The sequence below is a fragment of the Chiloscyllium plagiosum genome, chromosome 21 (genome assembly GCF_004010195.1).
Source record: "Chiloscyllium plagiosum isolate BGI_BamShark_2017 chromosome 21, ASM401019v2, whole genome shotgun sequence".
NCBI classification, from domain to species: domain Eukaryota; kingdom Metazoa; phylum Chordata; class Chondrichthyes; order Orectolobiformes; family Hemiscylliidae; genus Chiloscyllium; species Chiloscyllium plagiosum.
In genome coordinates this window covers 29,783,946-29,806,805 of record NC_057730.1, presented here as the reverse complement: position 1 = coordinate 29,806,805, position 22,860 = coordinate 29,783,946, and the positions used below count along the sequence as shown (strand labels likewise).

Below are 22,860 nucleotides of genomic sequence, written 5' to 3'. Positions count from 1 at the left end.
GGAGTGGGGTGTACAAAATTAAAAGTCACACAACACTAGGTAACAGTCCAACAGGTTTAATTGGAAGCACACTAGCTTTCGGAGTGCTGCTCCTTCATCAGGTGGTTGTCATCCCCATAACCCTTGATTCCACTATCCTTAAGAACTCTATCCAACTCTTTCTTGAAAGTATCCAGTGAGTTGGCCTCCACAGCCTTCTGGGGCAGAGCATTCCATACACGCACACTCTCAGGGTGAAGAAGTTTCTCCTCAACTCTGTTCTAAGTGGCCTACCCCTTATTTTTAAACTGTGTCCTCTGGTTCCTCCAAGAATAAGCAGAATAATAAAAATCATCAGGAGCTTACAATGCACCTTCAATTTGTTTAAATACGTTGCATGAAATTACCAATTCAAAATTACTTACCTTTTGTAATTCATAAAATGTGTAACTAAATGTACGGAACGAGTAAGGTCCTAAATAGCTCTGTTAAATTATAAACGATGAAAAGGAAAGCACAAGCGTCATTCTCCAAAGTTCAATTTTTGAATTTTCATTATTTTCACGTTCGCTCCACAGATTCGCCCCTCCATATCTCTAATCCCCACCAGCCCCATAAAGTTTGAAAAAGCTTCCTCCAAATCTGACATTTTCCATCAATCTTTACTTTCAATTGATCCACTGTTGGTGACTGTACTTTCAGTTATCTTGGTCCTAACTTTCATTCTGTCCTAGGCCACTATTTTCTTCTCTGCGTTCAATGACTCTGCTCGAAACCTCCCACTTTAACTTATAGTTAGGTCTGGGTTCATTTGATCATTTTCCTGTGAAGTGGCTTGCTATTGCTATTGAAAATGAAGTTATTGAAAAATTGACAAGCTGTTGTCAAGATGTAAATGGTGAGAAAGGTAGAGAACAAGCTGCTGATAAAAAACATCAAACTCAAGGTTGCATGGTAAAGGACAGATTGGTCCATCCCTCAGCAAAAAGAGCTTTTCCACTGTTTATTTAGCTTATGTTACACACAAGTGCACAGGTGACAGTGCTTCACTTTGCCCTGCTTGTTATATTACGGTTAACATTCTTGTTGTGGAATTTTAAACCTATTTCTTTATGCATTTATAACTGTGACAGAACTAAACATAAATCCAGGTAGCCAGAATCCAGAATGCCATATTAGCAACAAGAAAAGAAAGTGGCACTAACATTCTGCTTTCTTGAGGAATTCAGTGGATCTTGATGAATGAATACTATAACTTAAATCAATGCCCTACAGTGAACTCTTTAATTTGAAAACAGAGCAATCTTAAGTGCAATCATAGTGAGAGATATACAGCATGGAAACAGATTCTTCAGTCCAACTCGTCCATGCCAACCAGATATCCTAACCCATTTGTCAGCACTTGGCCCATATTCCTCTAGACCCTTCCTATTCATATACCCATCCAGATGTCTTTTAAATGCTGTAATTGTACCAGCCTCCACCCACTTTAGGATTGTATGGAGATAGTAGTTGAACAATTTTAATTGGAAATGTGTACTTTTATGTGCTATCCAGCAAAGATTATATGTTACTTTTCATTCTTTACATTGCTCTTTATCCTTCACCCTCTGTTTTCGGCATTCATATTTCCATCTCCAAGAGTGGCTATCTGCTCAATAATCCTTCACCAATTCTAAAGGCAAAGAATCTGTCCACAATAAACATTTAGTTAACAAAAATCTCATGTAAGCTCACAACACCGTCGGATGAAAGACAAGAGTGAGAGACAGACTGTAGAGAAGTGGGGCAGGGAGAGCAGAGGAATTGGTGCAGAGAGATAGGATAAGGGGGGCCAGAGTAAGGCAGGGCAGGGGTGCAGGATGCAAGTGTGATACAGCCTAAGCGTAAAAGATTGGGCCCCAAGGACAGAAGAAGCCCGAATTCTCAGGTTCACTCCTTGGTGCTGAGATCAGCAAATTCACTGTGGGCTTTAAACAAACATGGGATCTTCCTGCTGAAAATGCTCAGCAGGTCTGGCGACATGTGGAAAGAAATCAGTTAACATTTTGAGTCCAGTGATCCTTCTACCAGACCTGCTGAGTTTTTCCAGCAATTTTGGGTTTTGTTTCTGATTTCCAGCATCGGCAGTTCTTTTGGTTTTCATAGTTTCTTGCAAGGTTTATATTAATCTATTTCTCTAATTATTAGAAAAAAAGTTAACAAAGAAAAACATAAATATACACTGCATCACTTCAACAAATCAGACTTGCACTTACTGTTGTTAATAGCATGAAGAGACACCAAGTTTTGTTTATTATTGCATATTAATAATGGAGGCATTCTTACGAGACTCACCTATCCAGCAGATGGCAGTGTTTACTACTTGCACTGTTTATTGACTGACTGCACTAGTTAAAAACAAAAATTCAGCCACAAACGTACATGTCTCCTAATCAATCTCAACAATCTTTGAAAGGAGCAAGACCGCAATATTTCATGCACAAATGATTTTCAATTATGACATGAACTCCCAAATTAACTCATACCAAAGCGAAGCACTGCAGATGCTGCAAATCTGAAATAAAAACAGACAATGCTGCAAGCACTCAGCATCTGACTGCATTTGGAAAAGGAAAACACAATTATATGATACGTTTGTTTATTTTAAAATAATTTTCTTCTTCTTGCCAATTTTTCCTCCTCCAAGTGACCTTTTACGGCATTATTGCACTAGCTCTCTCCCAAAAGTGGACATTTGTGTGCTTCAATCATCAACTATAGCACTCTTCAACAGCAGGAATATCAGAGCAAACACTTATTCTTTCAAAATTCAAGACATAGATGTGCTTCTGCTTCCACCAGTAGGTAACAGGGAGTTAGAATTGGCCTCAGCTCCACAACCCACATTATCTCAGCAACAATGAAGGCAACTCTGCAAACAACTAGAATCAAAACTGGCTCGTGTGTATTAGTTACCTCTTTACCTCGAGACCAGTACTTTCCAACTGCTCCTGAGATTTATTAATGGTATCTACGTTTTGCTTAGTTTTGAGGCATTGGAATTACCCCAATCATTCAAGTCCTCCTGGTGGATACCTACCTTGTAGATTCTAAGGAGATCAAAAAGGTGACAATCTCCAATTATATATTAATTAATGCCAGAGTTATTCAATGGAGAATTAATCCTTGTCATCATTTTAAAATGAACATTAAATTATTCTTCATGAAAGTTAATTGCCTTCAAGTGAAGCTCCAAGAAAACCTTTTTTTTAAAAATGTCTGTTATAATCAGTGATTTGTCTAACATTAGAAGCATGCTGCAAAACATTTTCATAATTGTGCAATTCAGTTATGCTATAAGATATTTTGAACATATCTTTTCTTCCTACTTATTCAATAGAAGTAATCATTAGTGGCATGGACCAGCATGCAGATTTCATGACCAGGTAGGAACATGGAATTTGGAGGATATCAGGACAAAAAGGAGAAGAATTTTGACTGAAGATTTTGCCAGTAGGGCTCATAGTGAGAGATTTTTTGGAAAAAAGAGTGGTATTTTGAACTGAACAGGGAAACACATACAGACACAGCACTGAGTAAGTGGCTCACCACATGACTTTCTTCACACATTCGTGAATCAGTTCTATTTTTATGGCAATCTGACAGCTTCACAGTCTGTCATCCTTAGTGATTTTTACGTAAATAAACTTAATTCTCTCAAACTGTAATAGGATTTGAATTCATACTTGCGATTATGAATGAAGATCCTCTGGATTATTTATACATGAGTTAACTGTACACTTGGCTTAAAAGAGGTTTAATGTGATAAAGAGCTATACAAATATAAAATTTATGTTGCTTTGTACAAAGAACTAAGACGATGAATACATAAAGCTATTGAATTAACATGGAAAATACAATTGCACCTAGAGACAGAATAAGCTTGAAATGACATTTCATAAATGCTCCCAGCTTAAATGGGTGAAACACATTCCTTACCCTGCCATCTTGCATCTTCAGACAGCGTTTTTTCTATCATGGCTTGACTAGCCAGCACACCTGGCTGTAGATCAGGAAGGCCCTCTCCTGCCCCAAGCTGACCATTCTGCAGTGCTTCCTGTGCCTGGAGTTCCCTATAAATAAAATAGTGCTTTAAATTATTGGGTATTGGATTTTAAAATTCTGTGCTCAAATGGTCACAGGACTTAACTCATCTGGGACATACCTGGTCTATGTGGAAATTCTTAAAGAGTTGGCAGGGTGGAAAATGGGGGTAGGATGGGAGTACGAACATTAAGCATTTGGATGAACACAAATTATGGAACAAACATCCAGAGTGGATACCTGTTGGGTTTTTTTCTTCTGGGGACTTGAGATAGGGAGGATGCTGCAGAGGTATCAGCATTTTGGGTTCTTCCAGGTGGATTTACAAAGACCATGCAATCAGTTGTGTGAATTTTCTTTTATGACTAATACTTTAAGCTTCAAAGGGAATTCTAAAAATTCAGGAAAAAAGTCAATTATAGATCCTTTGACTGCACAACATCATTGTAGTGGATTCTCAGATGTACAGAAGTTAGCAGAACTTTGAAATGAGTCTATTAAACAAGCCTGAATATACAAACACATTTCAATCTAATGATTGTTTAAGTATAACTTGTAGTCATTCACTGCAATCACAATCCCAGTCAATAACCACAACAATACGTATTCAGGTACACAACATAATGCCATGCTGCATATAAAATCCACAATCCATGTTTTAACGTTTCTTTTTAACAGTGCAAATCTGCAAACAACCAACATATTTTGCATGGAAAGAACTGGTTATCCTTGGGACAGCATTTTAAAATTAGGCTTGCTGTTTTATGGCCAAGAAGAGGAGGAGTTTTTTTGTTCCTCAGATGATTGAAAGACTTTGGAAGGACTGGAGGTGCAGTCACTAAATATTTAAGGCAGAGGTGTATATAATGTTGTTAGGCAAGAGAATCAGGTTATTGCGGAGAGGGAGATGGTTGATGGGAATGCAGAATTTGAAATACAACATCAGTCATGATCTTAATGACTAGCAGAACAGGTTCAAGGAGCATAGAATCACATAGTAAGCAAACTAACCCTTCAGTCTAACTCATTTGCTGTGAAGGTAGAAGACAGAGTGTGGTGGTGGAGGGTTGTTTTTCAGACTGGAGGCCTGTGATTAGTGGAGTGCCACAAGGACCGGTGCTGGGTCCTCTACTTTTTGTCATTTACATCAATTATTTGGATGCGAGCATAAGAGGTACAGTTAGTAAATTTGCAGATGACACCAAAATTGGAGGTGTAGTAGACAGCGAAGAGGGTTACCTCAGATGACAACAGGATCTTGATCAGATGGGCCAATGGGCTGAGAAGTGGCAGGTGAAGTTTAATTTAGATAAATGTGAGGTGCTGCATTTTGGGAAAGCAAATCTTAGCAGGACTTATACACTTAACGGTAAGGTCCTATGGAGTGTTGCTGAACAAAGAGACCTGGGAGTACAGATTCATAGCTCCTTGAAAGTGGAGTCGCAGGTAGATAGGATAGTGAAGAAGGTGTTTGGTATACTTTCCTTTATTGGTCAGAGTATTGAATACAGGAGTTGGGAGATCATGTTGCGTCTGTAGAGGACATTGGTTACATCACTGTTGGAATATTGCTTGCAATTCTGGTCTCCTTCCTATCAGAAAGATGTTGTGAAACTTGAAAGGGCTCAGAAAAGATTTACAAGGATATTGCCAGGGTTGGAGGATTCGAGCTATAAGGAGAGGCTGAACAGGCTGGAGCTGTTTTCCCTGGAGTGTCGGAGGCTGAGGGGTGACCTTATAGAGGTTTACAAAATTATGAGGGGCATGGATAGGATAAATAGATAAAGTCTTTTCCATGGGGACGGGGAGTCCAGAACTAGAGGGCATAGGTTGAGGATGAGAGGGGAAAGACATAAAAGGGACCTAAGGGGCAACTTTTTCACGCAGAGGATTGTATGGGTATGGAATGAGCTGCTGGAGGAAGTGGTGGAGGCTGGTATAATTGCAACATTTAAGAGGCATTTGGATGGGTATATGAATAGGAAGGGTTTGGAGGGATATGGGCCGGGTGCTGGCAGGTGGGACTAGATTGGGTTGGGATGTCTGGTCAGCATGGACGAATTGGACCGAATGTACAGCATGTACAGTTTCCATGCTGTACATCTCTATGACTCTATGACCAGACATACCAATCTGACCTTGTGCCATTTGCCAGTACTTGGCCCATATCTCTCTAACCCCTTCCTAATCATAGACCATCCAGATGCCTTTTAAATGTTGTAAATGTAACGGCCTCCACCACGTCCTCTGGCAGCTCAATACATACATGCAGCACCCTCTGCATGAAAAAGGTACCCATCAGGTCTTTTTAAAATCTTTCTCTTCTCACTTTAAACCCATTATTTCTAGTTTTGGAGTCCCCCAGCCTTGATAAAATACCTTGACTATTCACCCCATTCATGGCCTTCATGATTCTGTAAACCTCTACAAGGTCGCCCCTTGGCCTCTGACGCTCGAAGGAAAAAAGCCCCAGCCTACTTAGCCCCTGGAAGTCAAACCCTCCAGTGCCAGTAAAGCTTTTCTACATCCTCTCAAGTTCTTATAGAAGAACAACCAAAGTTGTATACATTATTCTAAAAGTGGCCTCATCGATGTCCTGTACAGCCACAACATGGCCTCCGAATTCCTATACTCAGTGAACTGACCAATGAAGGTAAGCATGCAAAATGTATTCTTCACCTGTCTATCTATGTCTTCACTTTCAAGGAACTAGGCACTTGCACCCCTAGGTCTCTGTTTGGCACTTCCTAGGGCACTACCATCAGTTGTATAAGTCATGCCTTGATTTGTATGACCAAAATTTAACACCTCACATTTATCTAAATTAAACCCCATCTGCCACTCTCGATCCCAAGATAGACTCCAAGATAACCTTCTTCACTGTTCACTACACCACCTATTTTCATGCCATCTGCAAACTTAGTAACCATATCTTCTAAATTCACAATCAAATCCTTTATATGGATGACAAACAAAAAGTGGACGTAGCACTGAGCCTTGTGGCACACCACTGGTCACAGGCCACAAGTCCAAAAAGCAACCCTCTACCACCACTCTCTGCCTTACTATCTTCAAGCCAATTCTGTATCCAGTGACTAGCTCCCCGCGGATCTCATGTGTTCTAACCTTACTATCCAGTCTATCACGCAGAACCTTGTGGAATGTTTTACTGAAATGGTTTACTTCTGTTCCTGTTTTATATGTTGTTATGGGATGCAGCCCACTGGTGAATTCATAGGCATTACAGCACAGAGGATTTGCTGGAGACAAACAAGAAATCTGCAATGGATTCATGTAGTGATGTAGTGGTAACGTCACGAGATGAGTAATCCAGAGGTCCAGGCAAATGCTCTGAAGACATGTGCTCAAATCCGACTGAAACAGCTGCATAATATAAAACTGAAAGCTCATCTCAACAATGGTGATCATGGCAACTAAAATTAATTCTATTAACACCATCTGATTCTTTAATTTCCTTTAGGTAAGTACCCTACCAGTCTTAACCGGCTTGGCCTACATAGAATTACCAATCTACAGCTGACTCTTGAAACTGTTCGCTTCATGACCTAACAAGCCACTCTGTTCAAGGTATTTAGGGACAAATAACAAATGTTGGCCTTGCCAATGACACCAACACCCCATTAAAGAACAGGCGGTTTAAAACAAAAAAAGAGCGAGAGAGATATGGCTAAAATCAGAGTGAATTTTATTTGCATAATGTGTGTAATTTGAGGAACAGAACCTGAAGACAATTCAGACAATATATTACAAGCACAAGTATACGAGCTTACAAGTAGCCAGAATATAATTGTAATTGTATAAACTAAAAGTACCTTATGTCATATACTGGGGGACGTAAATCATGTGGACCATGAGCAAACGCACAGTGAAGCCCATTTTTCACACAGTGCCCACGAGCATCTGTTTCATGGATGCATGTACCAGTTTTATAATAGCGTAGATGGTATTTTCTTTCTGTGTCCCCAGTCGTTCGATGGAGATATGGACAACTATAAAAGAAATACAGTTTGATCACATTATCTGCAATTCTCCTGTACTTGTTCTATACATATTTTAAACACTGCATAGACACGTTGACAAATACATCACAAGACAAACTTGACTTTTTTTTTGTAACAATTCAAAATGATAGATACCCCTCATTTTCCAGTGTCATTTATTAGGAAAAACAGTTTCATGTTCATGTGGCACTGAATCAGAAATTCATCATCTCAGGCTCCTTGGATGTTTAAAGATTAAGAACAGCATACACATTTAAAAATGGATTAGCATTCCACTGAGACCACAAATCAAGAACAAGAGGGCTGGGACTGTGAAATCTATTTGGCCTTTTGTACAACTGCATCAGAGAAGAAAAAGCAAATTAACTTCATATCAAAGAAAATAACGTAATTGGTTAACAAATAGAAAAGTTGCACAATTGGCTACTATTCAGCAAGTTTGCATTCTCTCATACACACTCATCCAAACTTTATCCCACTTATCGAAGATGGGTTCATTGTGGCCCATTGCTAATTTCCATTGACTACACAGCATGGTTAGCCATTTCAGAGGCAGTTAAGAGTCAACAAAGGTTGCATGACCCTTCACTTTGTCAGCACTTAGTTGACAACTGCATCACACACACATTAAGTTCATTCCCTCTTCATGACATGATTTGAAGTGGATTAGTGTTGAAAATGTACATTCCAAGGCCTGAACTCTTTGGGTATAATCAATATGATTTACAGGCTTCAAATCACAATGTTATTTTTGGATCTGCCTTGGAAACATATAATTAATATATGTTAGGTAAGATTGTAAGGTTGATGCAAGGTTGTAGCTTTTCAAAAACAAACATTATTCTCAGGCTAGGCCAGCACTTATTACCCACCCCAAACTGGCCAGTGGGCATTTAAGTCAACCACACTGCTGAGGGTCTGGATCACATGGAGGAAAGACCAAGTGATTCCCCTTCCCTTAAGGTCATAAGTGTACCAGCTGGTCATCGTATATTCTTAACTGCAGATACATTTACTGAATTCAAATTTCACCATCTGTTATTATTGGAATCAAACATAGGTCCCCAGAACATTGGCAGAGTTTCTAGATTAATAGTCTAGCAATCATACCACTAAGCCACTGCCTCCCATAGTGCAAGAATATGTCCTTCTGATTACTTCAGCAACTTAAAGTTATGCCTTTAGCCTAAAACCTTTCTTTCATACGCATTTATGGAAATTTGTGTTCATGGAAACAAGATCTAGCCAAAAATATCCCTTGATTCTGTGACTAAAATATGAAGTTCTAGGTTTTTGATGAACCCAGAAACATTTTCTATTTTCTTCCCCAAAACTTCACGTATTAACGATGGTCAAAATGCTTCCGAACTCATTCTTCCAAGCTTTCCCTCCCCATCGTCAGGGATATGCAACTCCCAAAAGCAGCTTAAGGGGGGAAAAGTTAGACATCGAAAACTGGCTCAGTGACATATAATAATACATTGGCACTTTGATAATTTGTGTTGCTGTTTTGACAGGTAGATATTATCAATACAGTTATTCCAGGAAATGATGAATGCATGTTCAACATGAATGAACAGCTAAACAGAATTACAAGCTAATATTCACAATGTAGTGGTCCCAATTTTCAGGACCTTTAGTGGAATACCATAGGGTTCGGTGCTAGGTTCTTTGCTGTTCATGGTGTTTAGTAACAATCTCGACATGAACGTCAGCAACATGATCAGTAAGTTCACAGATGGCATAAAGATTGGTGTGGTAAACAGCAAGGTGGAAAGCCCTAGACTAGAAGACGACAGACAGGCAGTAGAACAACGCCAAAACAAATTTATTCCTGAAAAATAGTTAGACTGTTCCAGGACAGTTACAATGATGGCATCTACCTGAATATGGAAAACTATCCAGGTATGTCCTCTGCACAAAAAGTAGAACAAATCTAACTCAGCCAATTACCTCCCCATCAGTCCACTTTCCATCATCAGTAAAGTGATGGAAGGTGTCACCAACAGAGTTACCAAAAACAACTGCTCAGCAATAACCTGCTCAGTGACATCTAGTTTGGTTCCACCAGGGCCACTCAGCTTTTGACGTCGTTACAACCTTGGTTCAAAGCTGGACAACAGAGCTGAATTCCCGAGATGAGCTAAGAGTGACAACCCTTGACATCAAGGCAACATGTGACCAAGTGTGGCAAAAAGGAGCCCTAGCAAAACTGGAATCAAAAGGTTATCACGAGACAAACTTCTGATTGGGTCATATCTGATTGGAATCATACCTGCCATCAGTATAGATGGATCCAGGCGTACAGGTCCACAGTTCCCTGAAAATGGCAACACAAATGGAGATGATGGTTAAGAAGGCATTTGGCAAGCTTGTCGTCATCAGTCATGACAGAGTAGAGTATAAAAACTGGAAAGTCGTGTTGCAGGTATGTAGAACTTTGGTTAGGCCACATTTGGAATACCGTGTACAGTTCTGGTTGCCATACTACCAGAAGGATGTACAGGCTTTGGAGAGGGTACAGAAACAGTTTACGTTTACTATGATGTTGCCAGGTTTGGTGGGTAATAGTTAGGAGGAGAAAACAAACAAACTTAAATTGTTTTCACTTGAACGTCAAGGAACGAGCAGCAACTTGACAGCAGTTTACAAAATTATGACAGGCATGCATAGAATGGATGGTCAGGACTTTTTCCCAAGGTAGAAATTTCTACTACTAGGGAACATAGGTTTAAGGTAAAAAGGGGTCAGTTAAAAGAGCCACTGTGCCACCCATCTTGGTGGGATGAAGGGCATGTTCCTCTGCTGTACTATTCTTTGTTGTGCACTTGGTGCTGTTATCCTTTCTTTCTGTCTTGGCATCAATCTTTGTTACACCTAAGAGCATTTGGATTTTTCTTACATTAAAAAGGTGCTAAACCATATTGTAGACCATGAATATTGTCACCAGGAGTGGGGGAAAAAAACCAAAGATGGTAGCAAAAAGTTCTTTCACAGCATTGTGGAGTGCTCGATAAATTTTAAATAAATATTTGAATCAAGAAGAAATGTATCCACACAAGCAGGGTGATATCTTTTGGACAGATGTTAATCAGAGATCCTAGATTCCCAGGCAAAAATAAAAAAAGACCCCACTGTGCTATTTTTAATTAGAGGAGGGGAAATTATCCTTAGTCTTCAGGAGATAATGTATCCTTTAATCAAAAATCACAACAGCAGATTATCTGGTCATTGACATGATGCTCTTGTGGAAATCTGCTGTCCATAAATTGGCTTACTTTTTTTAAAAAACATGAGAACAATTTCTTTACTGCAGAAAATATATTATTAACTAGAAAGCACTTTGTAACATCCTTAGTATGAAAATCTCAATTGGCTGGACAGCTGGTTTGCAATGTAGAGTGGTTCCTGCACCAACTGAGGTTACTATGAAGGACTCTCCTCTATAAACTCTCACCTCACCGGAGGCATGGTGACCTGCAACTTAAACCACCAACAATCATGTCTCTCTAATGAGAGAGAAGCTCTATGATCTGTTAAGACTATGGTGACTTCACTTACCTTAGTTTACTTTATCCAAATAGAAACAAATACTTATGCCTCAAATCTTTTTACGTCATTGATTATTGAACTGTAAAAGGTTACATACAGGAGGCAGTCCCTGTTAACTCTCCAAGATCAAAAAAGCAATTTCAGCAACTACAGAATCGAACAATTTAGGATGAAATGGTGAATTTTAAACGTTCACTGTCAAATCCTTGCTTTGAAGAGAGGCATGTAGCTGAAGGCTTTTGTCTCACCAAAACAATGCAAGACTGTCAAATTTTGAATAATCACAGCAGTTCATAATGCACAAGAAACCTGTATGCTTAATTGGTTAAATCTGATAGGTCATGGTTTTGTTTTACTGGACCCGAAACTCTTTCTTTCCATAGATTTGAGTTTATCCAAGCTGCTGAGTTTATCCAATAATTTCTGTTTTTGTAATGAGGAAACAGGAGGTAAGTTGCTTGCCACAGAATTCCTGGAGTCTGACTCAAAAGCACAAGAAATAGGAAGACTGGGCCATTTCACCCTCGCAGCCTGCGTCACTATTCAATGTGATCATGGATGATCATCCAACTCGGTACCTCCATCCCATTTTCTCCACATTTCCTTTGATCGTTTTAGCCCCAAAAATTATATTTAAATCCTTTTTGAGAACATGCAATGTTTTGGCCTCAGCCACTTTTGGTGGCAGAGAATTTCACAGGCTTCAACTTTCTGGGTGAAGAAAATTCTCATCTCAGTGCTGAATGGGCTACCCCTAATCATTATTCCATGACCCCCTGGTTACTGGGACATACTCGGTCTTGCCCTGTTAAAATTTTCTAAGTTTCCATGAGATTCCCTTCATCAATCTTCTGAACTCTCATAAATACAATTCTCAACGATCCAGGCTCCCGTCATACATCAGTCTTGCTATCCCAGGAATTAGTTTGACCTCCTTTTGTAGCTCCAGTATTTTTATGACTGTTCATGGTTCAGTTTTGACAGGGCTCTTTAATGCCACACTCTGATGAACACTGCCTTTGTGTCAAGTAAAGTTCAATTCTCTGGTCCACATTTTAGTCAAGGCTGTCATAAAGTGAGATTTTAAGTGGATCTGGGGAGTCCAAACTAAGCACTACTAAGCTGGTTATTTCTGAGTAAGTGCCATTTGATAGCACTTCCACTCATTCCTTTTATCATAGTGCTGGTCCAGTTCAGTTCTGGTCAATAGTAAATACCTAGGACATTCAGTAATGAAGTTGTTGTTGAATTTCAAGAGGAGGTAGTTCGATACTCTCTTGTTAGAGATGATCATTGCCCGGCACTTGGGGTGGGATGTTATTTGTCAATTATCAGCACAAACTTCAATGCTGTCTTGGGCTTGCTTCATATGGATATGGACTACAGTATCTGAAGAGTTGTGAATGGCATTGAACATTGTGCAGTCGTCAGCAAACTAGAAGTGTGACCTTTTGATAGAGTGAAGGTCACTGATGAAGCAGTTGAAGACAGATGAGCCTAGGACACTCTTAAGGAAACAATGGCAGTGATATCCTGTGGCTAAGATAACCGACCTCCAACAATCGCCATCTTTCCTTATGCTTGATATGATTCCAACCACAGAGATTTTTCCCTATTCCCATCAATTCCAGTTTTGACAGGGCTCTTTAATGCCATACTCTGATGAACACTGCCTTTATGTCAAGTTAAGTTCAATTCTCTGGTCCATATTTTAACCAAGGTTGTCATAAAGTGAGGTTTTAAGTGAGTTTGCCCAGTCCAAACTAAACACCACTAAGCTGGTTATTTCTGAGTAAAGTGCCATTTGATAGCACTTCCATTCATTCCTTTCATCACAGTGTTGATAATCGAGAGTAGTGGGGTGTAAACTGGGTTTGATTTGTCCTATTTTTTGTAGCCAGGGTAAACATGGCAATATTCCATTTTGTTGGGTAGCTGCCAGTTTTGTAACCATATTAGAACATCATAGCTATGAGAGCAGATAGTCTTCATTTGCCATTATGTTGCATGACCCACAGCATCTGCCATGTCCAGTATCTTCACTTGTTTCTTGGAATGTATTGCATTGGTTGAAGACTAACATTTGTGATGCAAGGGTCTTCAGAAGGGGGTTGAAATGAATCATCCACTTGGCACTTCTGGCTGAAGATGGATACAAACACTTTTACTTTGAATTTTAAAATAGTGTTCTGGCCCTCCCCGTCATTAAGAATGGAGATATTGGCAGAGACAACACCTGCTGCTTAACTGTTCATTATTAGAGGGTTGGATGTGGCAAAACAACAGAGCTGAGATGAGATTGTTGGCTGCAGAACCATAAAGCTCTATCAAAGCTGCTTCTTCTATTTGGTATGTAAGTACAACAATGTTGCACAGTATGTCTAGTGCTACTTCTAGCATGCTGTCCTTGACTTTTAATGAAACAGAGTTGGTCTCCCAGCTCAATGGCAGCGGTCAAATGGACAATGTGCCAGGCCATATGAATGAAGTTCTACTGCTGTTAATGGCCCACAGCACCTGATGGTTCTTCAGTTTTAAATTGCTGATTCTTTTCAAAATCTATCCTATTTAGCATGATGATAGTACCAAACAACGAAATGAAAGATATTTGACGCGAAGATAGACCTCGTCTCCAAAAGAACTGTGCAACGGTCGGTCCTACCAATACAGTCATGGGCAGATGCATCAGTACCAGCATACTGTTGTCTCTAATTTCCAAATAATATTTCCTTAACAGAAATGATCAAGATCACTGTATATTTATCATGTGTAACATCCCAGCTCATAATACATTCTGAACAAAACAATTCACAAATGTTGACTTGCTTCTAGGAAATCCAAATTCTATTTACAAACCTCGGTTTTGGAAAGACAGCCTATTTAAATTAATTATTTAGGAATTCAATATAAAAAATAAGTAGCAGAGAGGTTACAGAATATTAATTTCACTGCTATAAAGTAATATACTCTGGATAAAATGGAAGTTTTGCATTTAGTGCGTCATTCAAAAAGGCAACAATTTATACAGAAGCCTATGAAAGTTGTATGATAACTGTATTCAGTTCATAGATAAATACCACAACAAACAGAGTATGAGGTCCAGCCAACTCAAAACATCTGTGCTCGACTCGGGTCCCCACCTATCCTTTATTTATAATGTTAAATTTATATTACCTTCCCCCTCAAAAACTTAGTTTGATAAATTATATTCATTTTCTATTCCCTCACTCTCGAGAGGAGGAAAATAAATTCTATTCCCAGTGACGATTATTACTTGATGCCTTCTAGCTTTGAACTTGCCCACAAGTGGAAAATCCCTGCCATTACTCTTAACAAAATCTTTTATCTTTTAACAAAAACCTATGATGGGTCACCGCTCATTCTTCAGCTTTTAAGAGTTCAGATACCCAGTTAGTTCGTGCTCTCGTAGTTGATAAAATGTCAGTTTATACTTTGCATTGCCTCAAGTACCCCCCACCCTCTGTTTTATAAAACAGGAACTAAAAGTCTTCATAGTACTCTCAGTGATCAAACTCAATGTCTCACAACCAGAAATAAATTAACATACAATTAATATGCCAATCAGCACAACATACTTGTACCAGCCAACAAAAAGTTTTTTTTTTGCTTAATCCCCCTTTCCAGCTCTTGGTTTGCATTGCTGTAAATTTACAATTGGTCATATCCAGAAGAGAAAATTGAAGTTTGAAGGGCACCACTCCAGATCAAGCATAGGTAAGGTATGGAGGCAATAGGTATAAATGTCAGTGGAGAGGTAGGTTGGTCATAGCGAACATAACTCAGTCAGATTTCTGTTTGCAATGATAATGAACAAAGATGACCTGGAAATAAAGGCTCTGAATTAGGAGACAGGTCGATTTTAAGTATGTTAATACAGGATCTGTTGAAAGTGGAATGGAAGCAGCTACTTGCAGATACACCAAGTGCATATCCAAGTAATAAATGAAGGATTTCTGCCACAGCTATCTTTTCAGGCAGTCAATTCTAGACCTAACTGGAGTTTAAGTAGAAATATTTTGCAAACATCACCTTAATCCTTCTGCTAAATACTTTAAATCTACATCCCTGGTTGAGAACAGCTCCAAAAGGAAATAGGCATTTATCAACTCAATTGTACACACTTCAATGAAATTTCCACTCAGTGTCCCCTGTATTCCAAGATAAACAACCCCAATTATCTAATATCTACATACCTTTCAATAAAATCTCATCTTCCTTATTTAGATTAGATTAGATTACTTACAGTGTGGAAACAGGCCCTTCGGTCCAACAAGCCCACACCAACCGTCTAAAGAGCAACCCATCCAGACCCATTCCCCTTCATCTAACACTACGGGCAATTTAGCATGGCCAATTCACCTAACCTGCACATTTTTGGACTGTGGGAGGAAGCCGGAGCACCCGGAGGAAACCCACGCAGACATGGGGAGAATGCGCAAACTCCACACAGACAGTTGCCTGAGGCGGGAATTGAACCCAGGTCTCTGGCACTGTGAGGCCTTGTTACGAGATGACCAGAACTGGATGCCACACTAAATCTGTGGGCTAACTAGCATCTTACATAGTTTCAATATATCTTCATGACCTCCTGCTCTCTGCGACTGCTTTCTTGCTTTTGTTAACTCAGACAGAGTTAACACGGGTAACCCAGAGACCCAAGTGTTCGGAGAACATGGGTTTCAAACTCACCATGGTGAAATTTTAAATCAGTAAAATAACCTGAAGATTTTTGACCATTATTGAATGTTCACTAATGTCCTTTAGAGAAGGAACCTGACACTTTACTTGATCTCGGCTACATGTGACTACTGACTCATAGACATATGGTGGTCTCTTAAATGCCCTTTAAAAACCACTCAGACAAGCCACTCAGGTCAAGAACAATTAAAGATGGGCTCAACCAGTGATACCCACATGCCACTGAAAAATTTTTGAAAATCCTAAATAACTTGTACAACTTGCTCTGCTAGGATCAGGGATCTGTGTCCATGAACTGCAAGCTCCATCTGTTGTTCTGCATTTGTCAACAGCTTACTCTTTATTGTCTATCCATTTGCCTCATTGGTTTAGATTTGAGGTCAAGTTTTTTTTAAATGTGAAGACATTTCTTGAAAACTCAGTATTTCCTCCTCAATTCTTACCAAGACTCTGGCACCAACTTACTGTCAAGGAGCAACTTCAAAGGTCAATTTTTCCATCTCCAAACTAGTTTGTCTCTTTCCTCAGAACTATAACTCAAACTAAACCATAATGCTTCTAGCTAGGAAGCAGCATTGCTGGACCTCGTTCCAGAGAATCAGACCAGTGGATCAAATGTTAGTAGGACCTCACTTTGGGGATTGAGCTTAAAGTATCCTATGGTCAAGGTTAGCTATGAAACAGTTTTAACTGTTCAGAGTAAAAATAATTCATTGGATGAAGGGCCAATTTAACTCAAATAAAAAAGGATCAAGACCAGGAAAAGTTGGATTAAAGATTAACGAGCAAAACTTCAATTTAAAAGTCACCTGCGTTTAAAGAGGTAGCTTCAATACTATCAAGGTATAATGCTCAAATGGGGAAAGGTAGGACATAGGATGCCAGAATGCTCCCTGGTAAAAATAGGGCAAGCTGAAGCAAGTGAGAACGAAGCAAAAGAAGTTGTTTCAGGTGTCTGCTTTCTCAAGTTCTTGGTCATCTTAAATATCAAGAACAGAGAGGAAAGAGTAATTAAGTAGGGTAAAAATAGGGTATTCTAACTTCTCCAGAATTTAGTAGGATGGACAAAGTCTGAAAGGCTCACAGACAGCAGAATTCTTAAAGTGCCCACGAGATTTTTTTAAGACAACATATACTAAGTCCGACAAGGGAAGGGACAGTACTTTATCTAATTTTAGGGAATGAAGCTGGAAAAGTGATAGAAGCGTCACTGGGGAGGCATTTTGGTGCTAGTGAGCATAACTCAGATTTATGGTAGTTATGAAAAAGAACAAAGACAGGCTCTGAATCAGAGACAAGTTGCTTTTAATAAAGATAAAATAGAATCTGGAGGAAGTGGACAGGAAGCAGCTAATTACAGAAGAATCACATCAGAACAGTGGGAATCTAATGAAAAGTAAACAAAGTCAACATGCTCCCATAAAAGGTGAAGGGTGGAACTGACAAGTCCAAAGAACCCTGAATGTCAAGGAACATGTGCGTTTGGATAAGGAACCAAAAGCAACTTATGGTAGATAGAAGGGTCCAAACACCAGACGGAGAGGCTACAGAAAGGATTACTTTTTAAAAAAATTAAGAAAGCAGCGAGGGTATTAAAATAAACTGGCAGGTAAGATAAAGGAAACTCCAAAGATGTTTTTTTTAGGCAAAATGACAACCAGAGAAACAGTAGGATCAATTAGAGGCCAAAGTGAAACTGTGTGGAGCTGAAAGATGCATGTGAAACTTTGAATGCTTACTTTTTATGTGTATTCACTGTACAGAAATCACAGAGAACTGTGATATACTTGTACAAATTAAAAGAGAGCGAGAGCGAGAGAGAATGAATATTAGCAGTTTTACTAGGCTTAAAATTGGATCAATCCCCCAACACATAGCTGCTGTGGGAGGAAAGGGTAGAGATTGCACAGACCCTGATAATCATTTTTAAACAGTACCTGGCCACAGGATAAGTGCTAGAGGATTGGAGGACAACTAATGTATTACCATTATTCAAGAACGTCGTAGTAGTAGACGAGGGAACTATAAGCCATTAGTGGCAGGGAGACTACTGGGAAAAAAGGTGCTGAATAAATTAATTTCCACTTAGAAAGGCAAAGAATAACCAAGTATAAACAACTTGGCTTTGTCAAGGAGAAATCATGTTTGATGAGTTTGGTTGAGGTTTACAAGGTGGTGACTAGGTACACTGAATACAGTAGTACAGTTGATATAGTCTAAATAAGCTTCAGCAAGGTTTTTGGCAAGGTGTTGCCTTAGGGACTGGCCAAGAAAGCAAGAGTACATGTATATAAAGCAATGCTGATCCAAAATTGGCTTGGTGACAGAAGGCAAGGTAATAGTCAAAGATTGTTTGAGTCTGGAAGCCCATATCTAGTAGTTAACTGGAGGTTTCAGTGTTGCGTTCTTGGTGTCCAAACATGACACCCCTATTCAGGAAAAGTTGTAAAGAAAGGCCCAACAATTACAGATGAACCAGTTTAACTTCAGGAGGTGCAAAGTAATTGGAATTAATTATTTGGGATTGAAATAATAGTCACGTGGAAAAATGTAAATTAATTCAGAAGAGTCAGCATGGATTCATTGAGGGAAAATCACAACAAAATAGCCTACTGGCACACTTTTGAAGGTAGAACAAAGAGGGTTGTAATTAAGAAATGACAAGACAGGGGATGTCTGTTGATATGCTGTACATGGACTTCCAAAAGGCATTTGATAAGACACAAAGAAATACATGGAATACACAAGACAGTAGCAACATGGTGACAAAAATTGGCTGAGGGATAGGAAACGGAGTATAAATTAATGGTTTTTTTTTGGACTGGAAGAAGATTTGTAGTAGAGTTGCCAGAGGTTTGGCATTGGGAAGCTTGCTTTTCCTAATCTGTCTGTCGATGCAGCTCTCGGGGACAATTTCAAGTTGCAGACGACAAAATTTGAGAGAGCTATAAATTGACAATAAAAAATGTACAACTTCAAAAAGGACACGAATAAGTTGAAACAATGCAGTTTCAAATCTTCCCTCCCCAGCATACACCTGGCAAATGTCCAAGCTATTGAACAGAAGCAGAACAAACTTAAAGCTCGACTCACCTATGAAAGAAATTTGAAAGACAGCTGTATGCTCTATTTTACAGAGACATGGCTCACTCTTGCTTTGCCTGACTGTGCCTTACAACCAGAGGATTTCTCAGTCCACTGATGGACTGCATGGTGTCATCAGGCAAGGCAAAAGGCAGGGGATCTGCCTCCTAATCAACTCTTGGTGCTCGGATGGGACAACCCCAGTGAGTTATTGCTCCGTGGACTGAGAATATCTAAAAAGTGAAGTGCCGTTCTGACTACCTGCCGGAAAATGTATTTCTGCTGCCCTGAAAGCAGTTTACATCCCAACCACACGGGAATGAAGAGTGCACTTGATGAAACATACACCGCCAGAAATAGCCTTGAGACAGAATACCATGATGCATTGTTCATCATCGCAGGTGACTTCAACCAGACCATTCTCAAGCAAGTACCACCAAATGTCTCCTATCCTGCCAGAGGCCCATTCACCCTGGAGCATTGCTACACAACCAAAGACACCTATTGTTAAATCCTCCAACTGGATTTTCAGAAAAGAACATTAAGGTTGTGCTCTTTCTCGCAGCTTGCAAGCAGAAAGAAAACGAAGCGTGAGGATCCGGTACAGAAAGTCTTACAGTGCTGGTCTGAGATAATGGACGAGTTCCTATGTGACTGCTTGGAGTCAATAGACTGATCCATATTCAAGTAGTCAGCAGCCAACCTAAAGGAGTATGCGACTACCATCACAGACATCAATGTGTAGGGGATCGCATGCCAAAGAAGTTAATCCAAGTGTTCCCCAACTGGAAACTTTGAATGAACCAGAAGATACACTCTGCAGTGAAATCCAGGTCTGAAGCGTTCCAGTCAGGCAACCCTGACCTGTCCAGGAAATCTTAGTACGATCTTCTCAAAGCCATCAGGTATGCCAAGAGGCTATGCCAGACTAGAGTCCCAGGCTAACCACATGAACACACACCAATTGCAGCATGTCTTACACAATATAATAGGCAACAAAGCAAAGTCAAGCAGAAATGCTGATAACAATGCATCACTCCCTGATGAGCTCAACGTATTCTTTGCTCATTTTGAACAGTACGTCAGTGAAATGATATCACCTGCCCTGACAGCCTCAGGTGCACCTGTACCCTGTGGCACAATCACTGCCACAGACAGCAGATCGGCCTTCGTGAGAGTGAATCCACGGGAATCAACTGACCCGGAGGAGTCCCTGGCTGTACACACTCACCCTGCACAGACCAGCCGGCAGGATTATTTGCAGACATCTTTAAACTTTCCTTACTCAATGCAAGGCTCTCACCTGTTTTAAAGAAGAACACTATTATCCCGGTGCCAAAGAAAAATCAGGCAACATGCCTTCATGACTGTTGCCCGGTGGCTCTGACAGCCAACATTATGAAGGGCTGCGAGAGGTTAGTGATAGCACACATCCACTGAAGCCGCCCAGTCTGCCTCGATCCACTATAATTTGCCAACTTCTGCAATTAGTCCACATCAAATGCCATCTCCCTGGCTCTGCATTCACCCCTGGAATATTTGGATAACAAGGGCATCTACGTCAACTCGTTTTTGTTGACTTTGGCTCCACCTTTGACACTTTAATTCTAACCAAACTCATCTCCAAGCTCTAAGAGCTAGGACTCTGCTCTCCCACTCTGCAACTGGATCCTCAATTTCCTGACCTGCAGACCGCAATCAGTAAGGATAGGTGACAGCATCTCCTCCAACATAATCCTCAACACCAGTACCCGACATGACTGCATGCTCAATCCCTTACTATACTCCTTGTACACCCTGTGTGGTGAAATTCAGCTCTAACTCCATCTTGAAATTTGCTGCTGACACCAACATAGTGGGTCAGATCTTAAAACAATGGTGAGACAGAGTACAGGAAAAAGATTGAATGTTTACTGGCATGGTGTAAAGACAATAATCTCTCCCTCAATGTCAGCAAAACAAAAGAGCTGGTCATCAACTTCAGGAAGCAGACTGGAGGAGATGCTCCTTTCTGTATCAATGAGGCTGAGGTGGAGGAGGAGGTGGTCAAGAGCTTCAAATTCCTCAAACTAAATATCACCAACTATCCATGTTTGATGCTAGTCAAGAAAGCACAACCAGTCCTTCCTCAAAAGGTTAAGGAATTTCAGAATGTCCATAATGACTCTTAATTTTTGTAGATGCATTATCCAAAGATGTGCGGGTTAGGTGAATTGGCCATGCTAAATTGCCCATAGGTGTTCAGGGATGTGTGGGTTAGGTGCACTAGTCATGGGAAATATAGCGTAATAGCATAGGGGAATGGGTCTGGGTGGGTTACTTTTCAGAGGGTGGGTGTGGACTTCTTGAGCCAAATGGCCTGTTTCCGCTCTGTAGGGATTCTATGTCTATAACAGAAAGCGTCTTATCCTAATGCAACATAGCTCGGAATGGCAACTGCTCTGCACAAGACTGCAAGAAATTACATAGCATTGTAAACGCAGCCCAGTCTATCATAATAACCAGCCTTCCTTTCACTGCCTCAGTCTACACTTCCCACTACCTTGGGGACGCAGCCAACATAATCAAAGACCCCTCCCATCATACTCTCTTTCATCTGGCAGAAGAGTTTGAAAATATGCATCAACGGTTTCAGACTTATGAATAGACCTCTCATATTAGAATTGATCTTATAGCTATAACACTGTATTCTGCATTCTGTTCTATTACCTAAACGAACTTATGTAAGGTATGAATTGCCTGCTCAACATACAAAACAATACTTTGTATTGTAAAGGTGACAATAATAATTAAAATCAAAAAGTTGGTGGAATGGGTAGTCAGGTGGTAAATGAAGTTCAATGCAGACAAGCACAAGGTGATACACTTTGCTACAAAGAACCCAGACAGGCAGTATTTTTTAAAAATCTAAAAAGGGTGTATTGGTGCAGAGAGATTTTGATGCACAGGTGTAGGAGTCTTTAAAGCTGGCAAGACAGGAAGAAAGAGCTATTAATAAAACATACAGATTCCAGGCTTCATTGGTGAGGGGAATAGAATACAAGAGCAAGAAGGTTACAAAATACATTGGTTCAACCTCAGATGGAGTACGGTGTACAATTTTGGATGCTAGACTATAGGTAGGATGTGAATGCATAACAGAGACTGCTTACATGTTGGTGAAAATGGTCCGGGGATGACCCATTTCAGTTATGAGAAAAAGATTTGAGAAGTTGAGACAGTTTTCTTCATAGAGAAGGCAAAGAGGAAATTTGACAGAAGTTTTTAAATCCTGATGGGTCTGGACAAAGTGGATAGGGAGAAACTGTTCCAAGGAGAAAGTGAGGACTGCAGATGCTGGAGATCAGAGCTTAAAAATGTGTTGCTGGAAAAGCGCAGCAGGTCAGGTAGCAAAGGAACAGGAGAATCGACGTTGTGC

The 22,860-nt window shown here is 40.0% G+C and overlaps 1 protein-coding gene across 3 annotated transcripts in view; it reads right to left on the bottom strand.

Moving 5' to 3' along the window:
• Positions 1-22,860, bottom strand: part of unkl (unk like zinc finger) — a 125,423-nt gene that overhangs the window by 60,482 nt on the left and 42,081 nt on the right. For all 3 annotated transcript variants that reach the window (XM_043711632.1, XM_043711634.1, XM_043711635.1), the window contains exons 3-4: positions 7,899-8,075; positions 3,961-4,094 (exon numbers count right to left, since the gene is read on the bottom strand). In XM_043711632.1, coding sequence (XP_043567567.1) covers positions 3,961-4,094; positions 7,899-8,075 — 311 coding nt within the window. The remainder of the gene's footprint in view (positions 1-3,960; positions 4,095-7,898; positions 8,076-22,860) is intronic.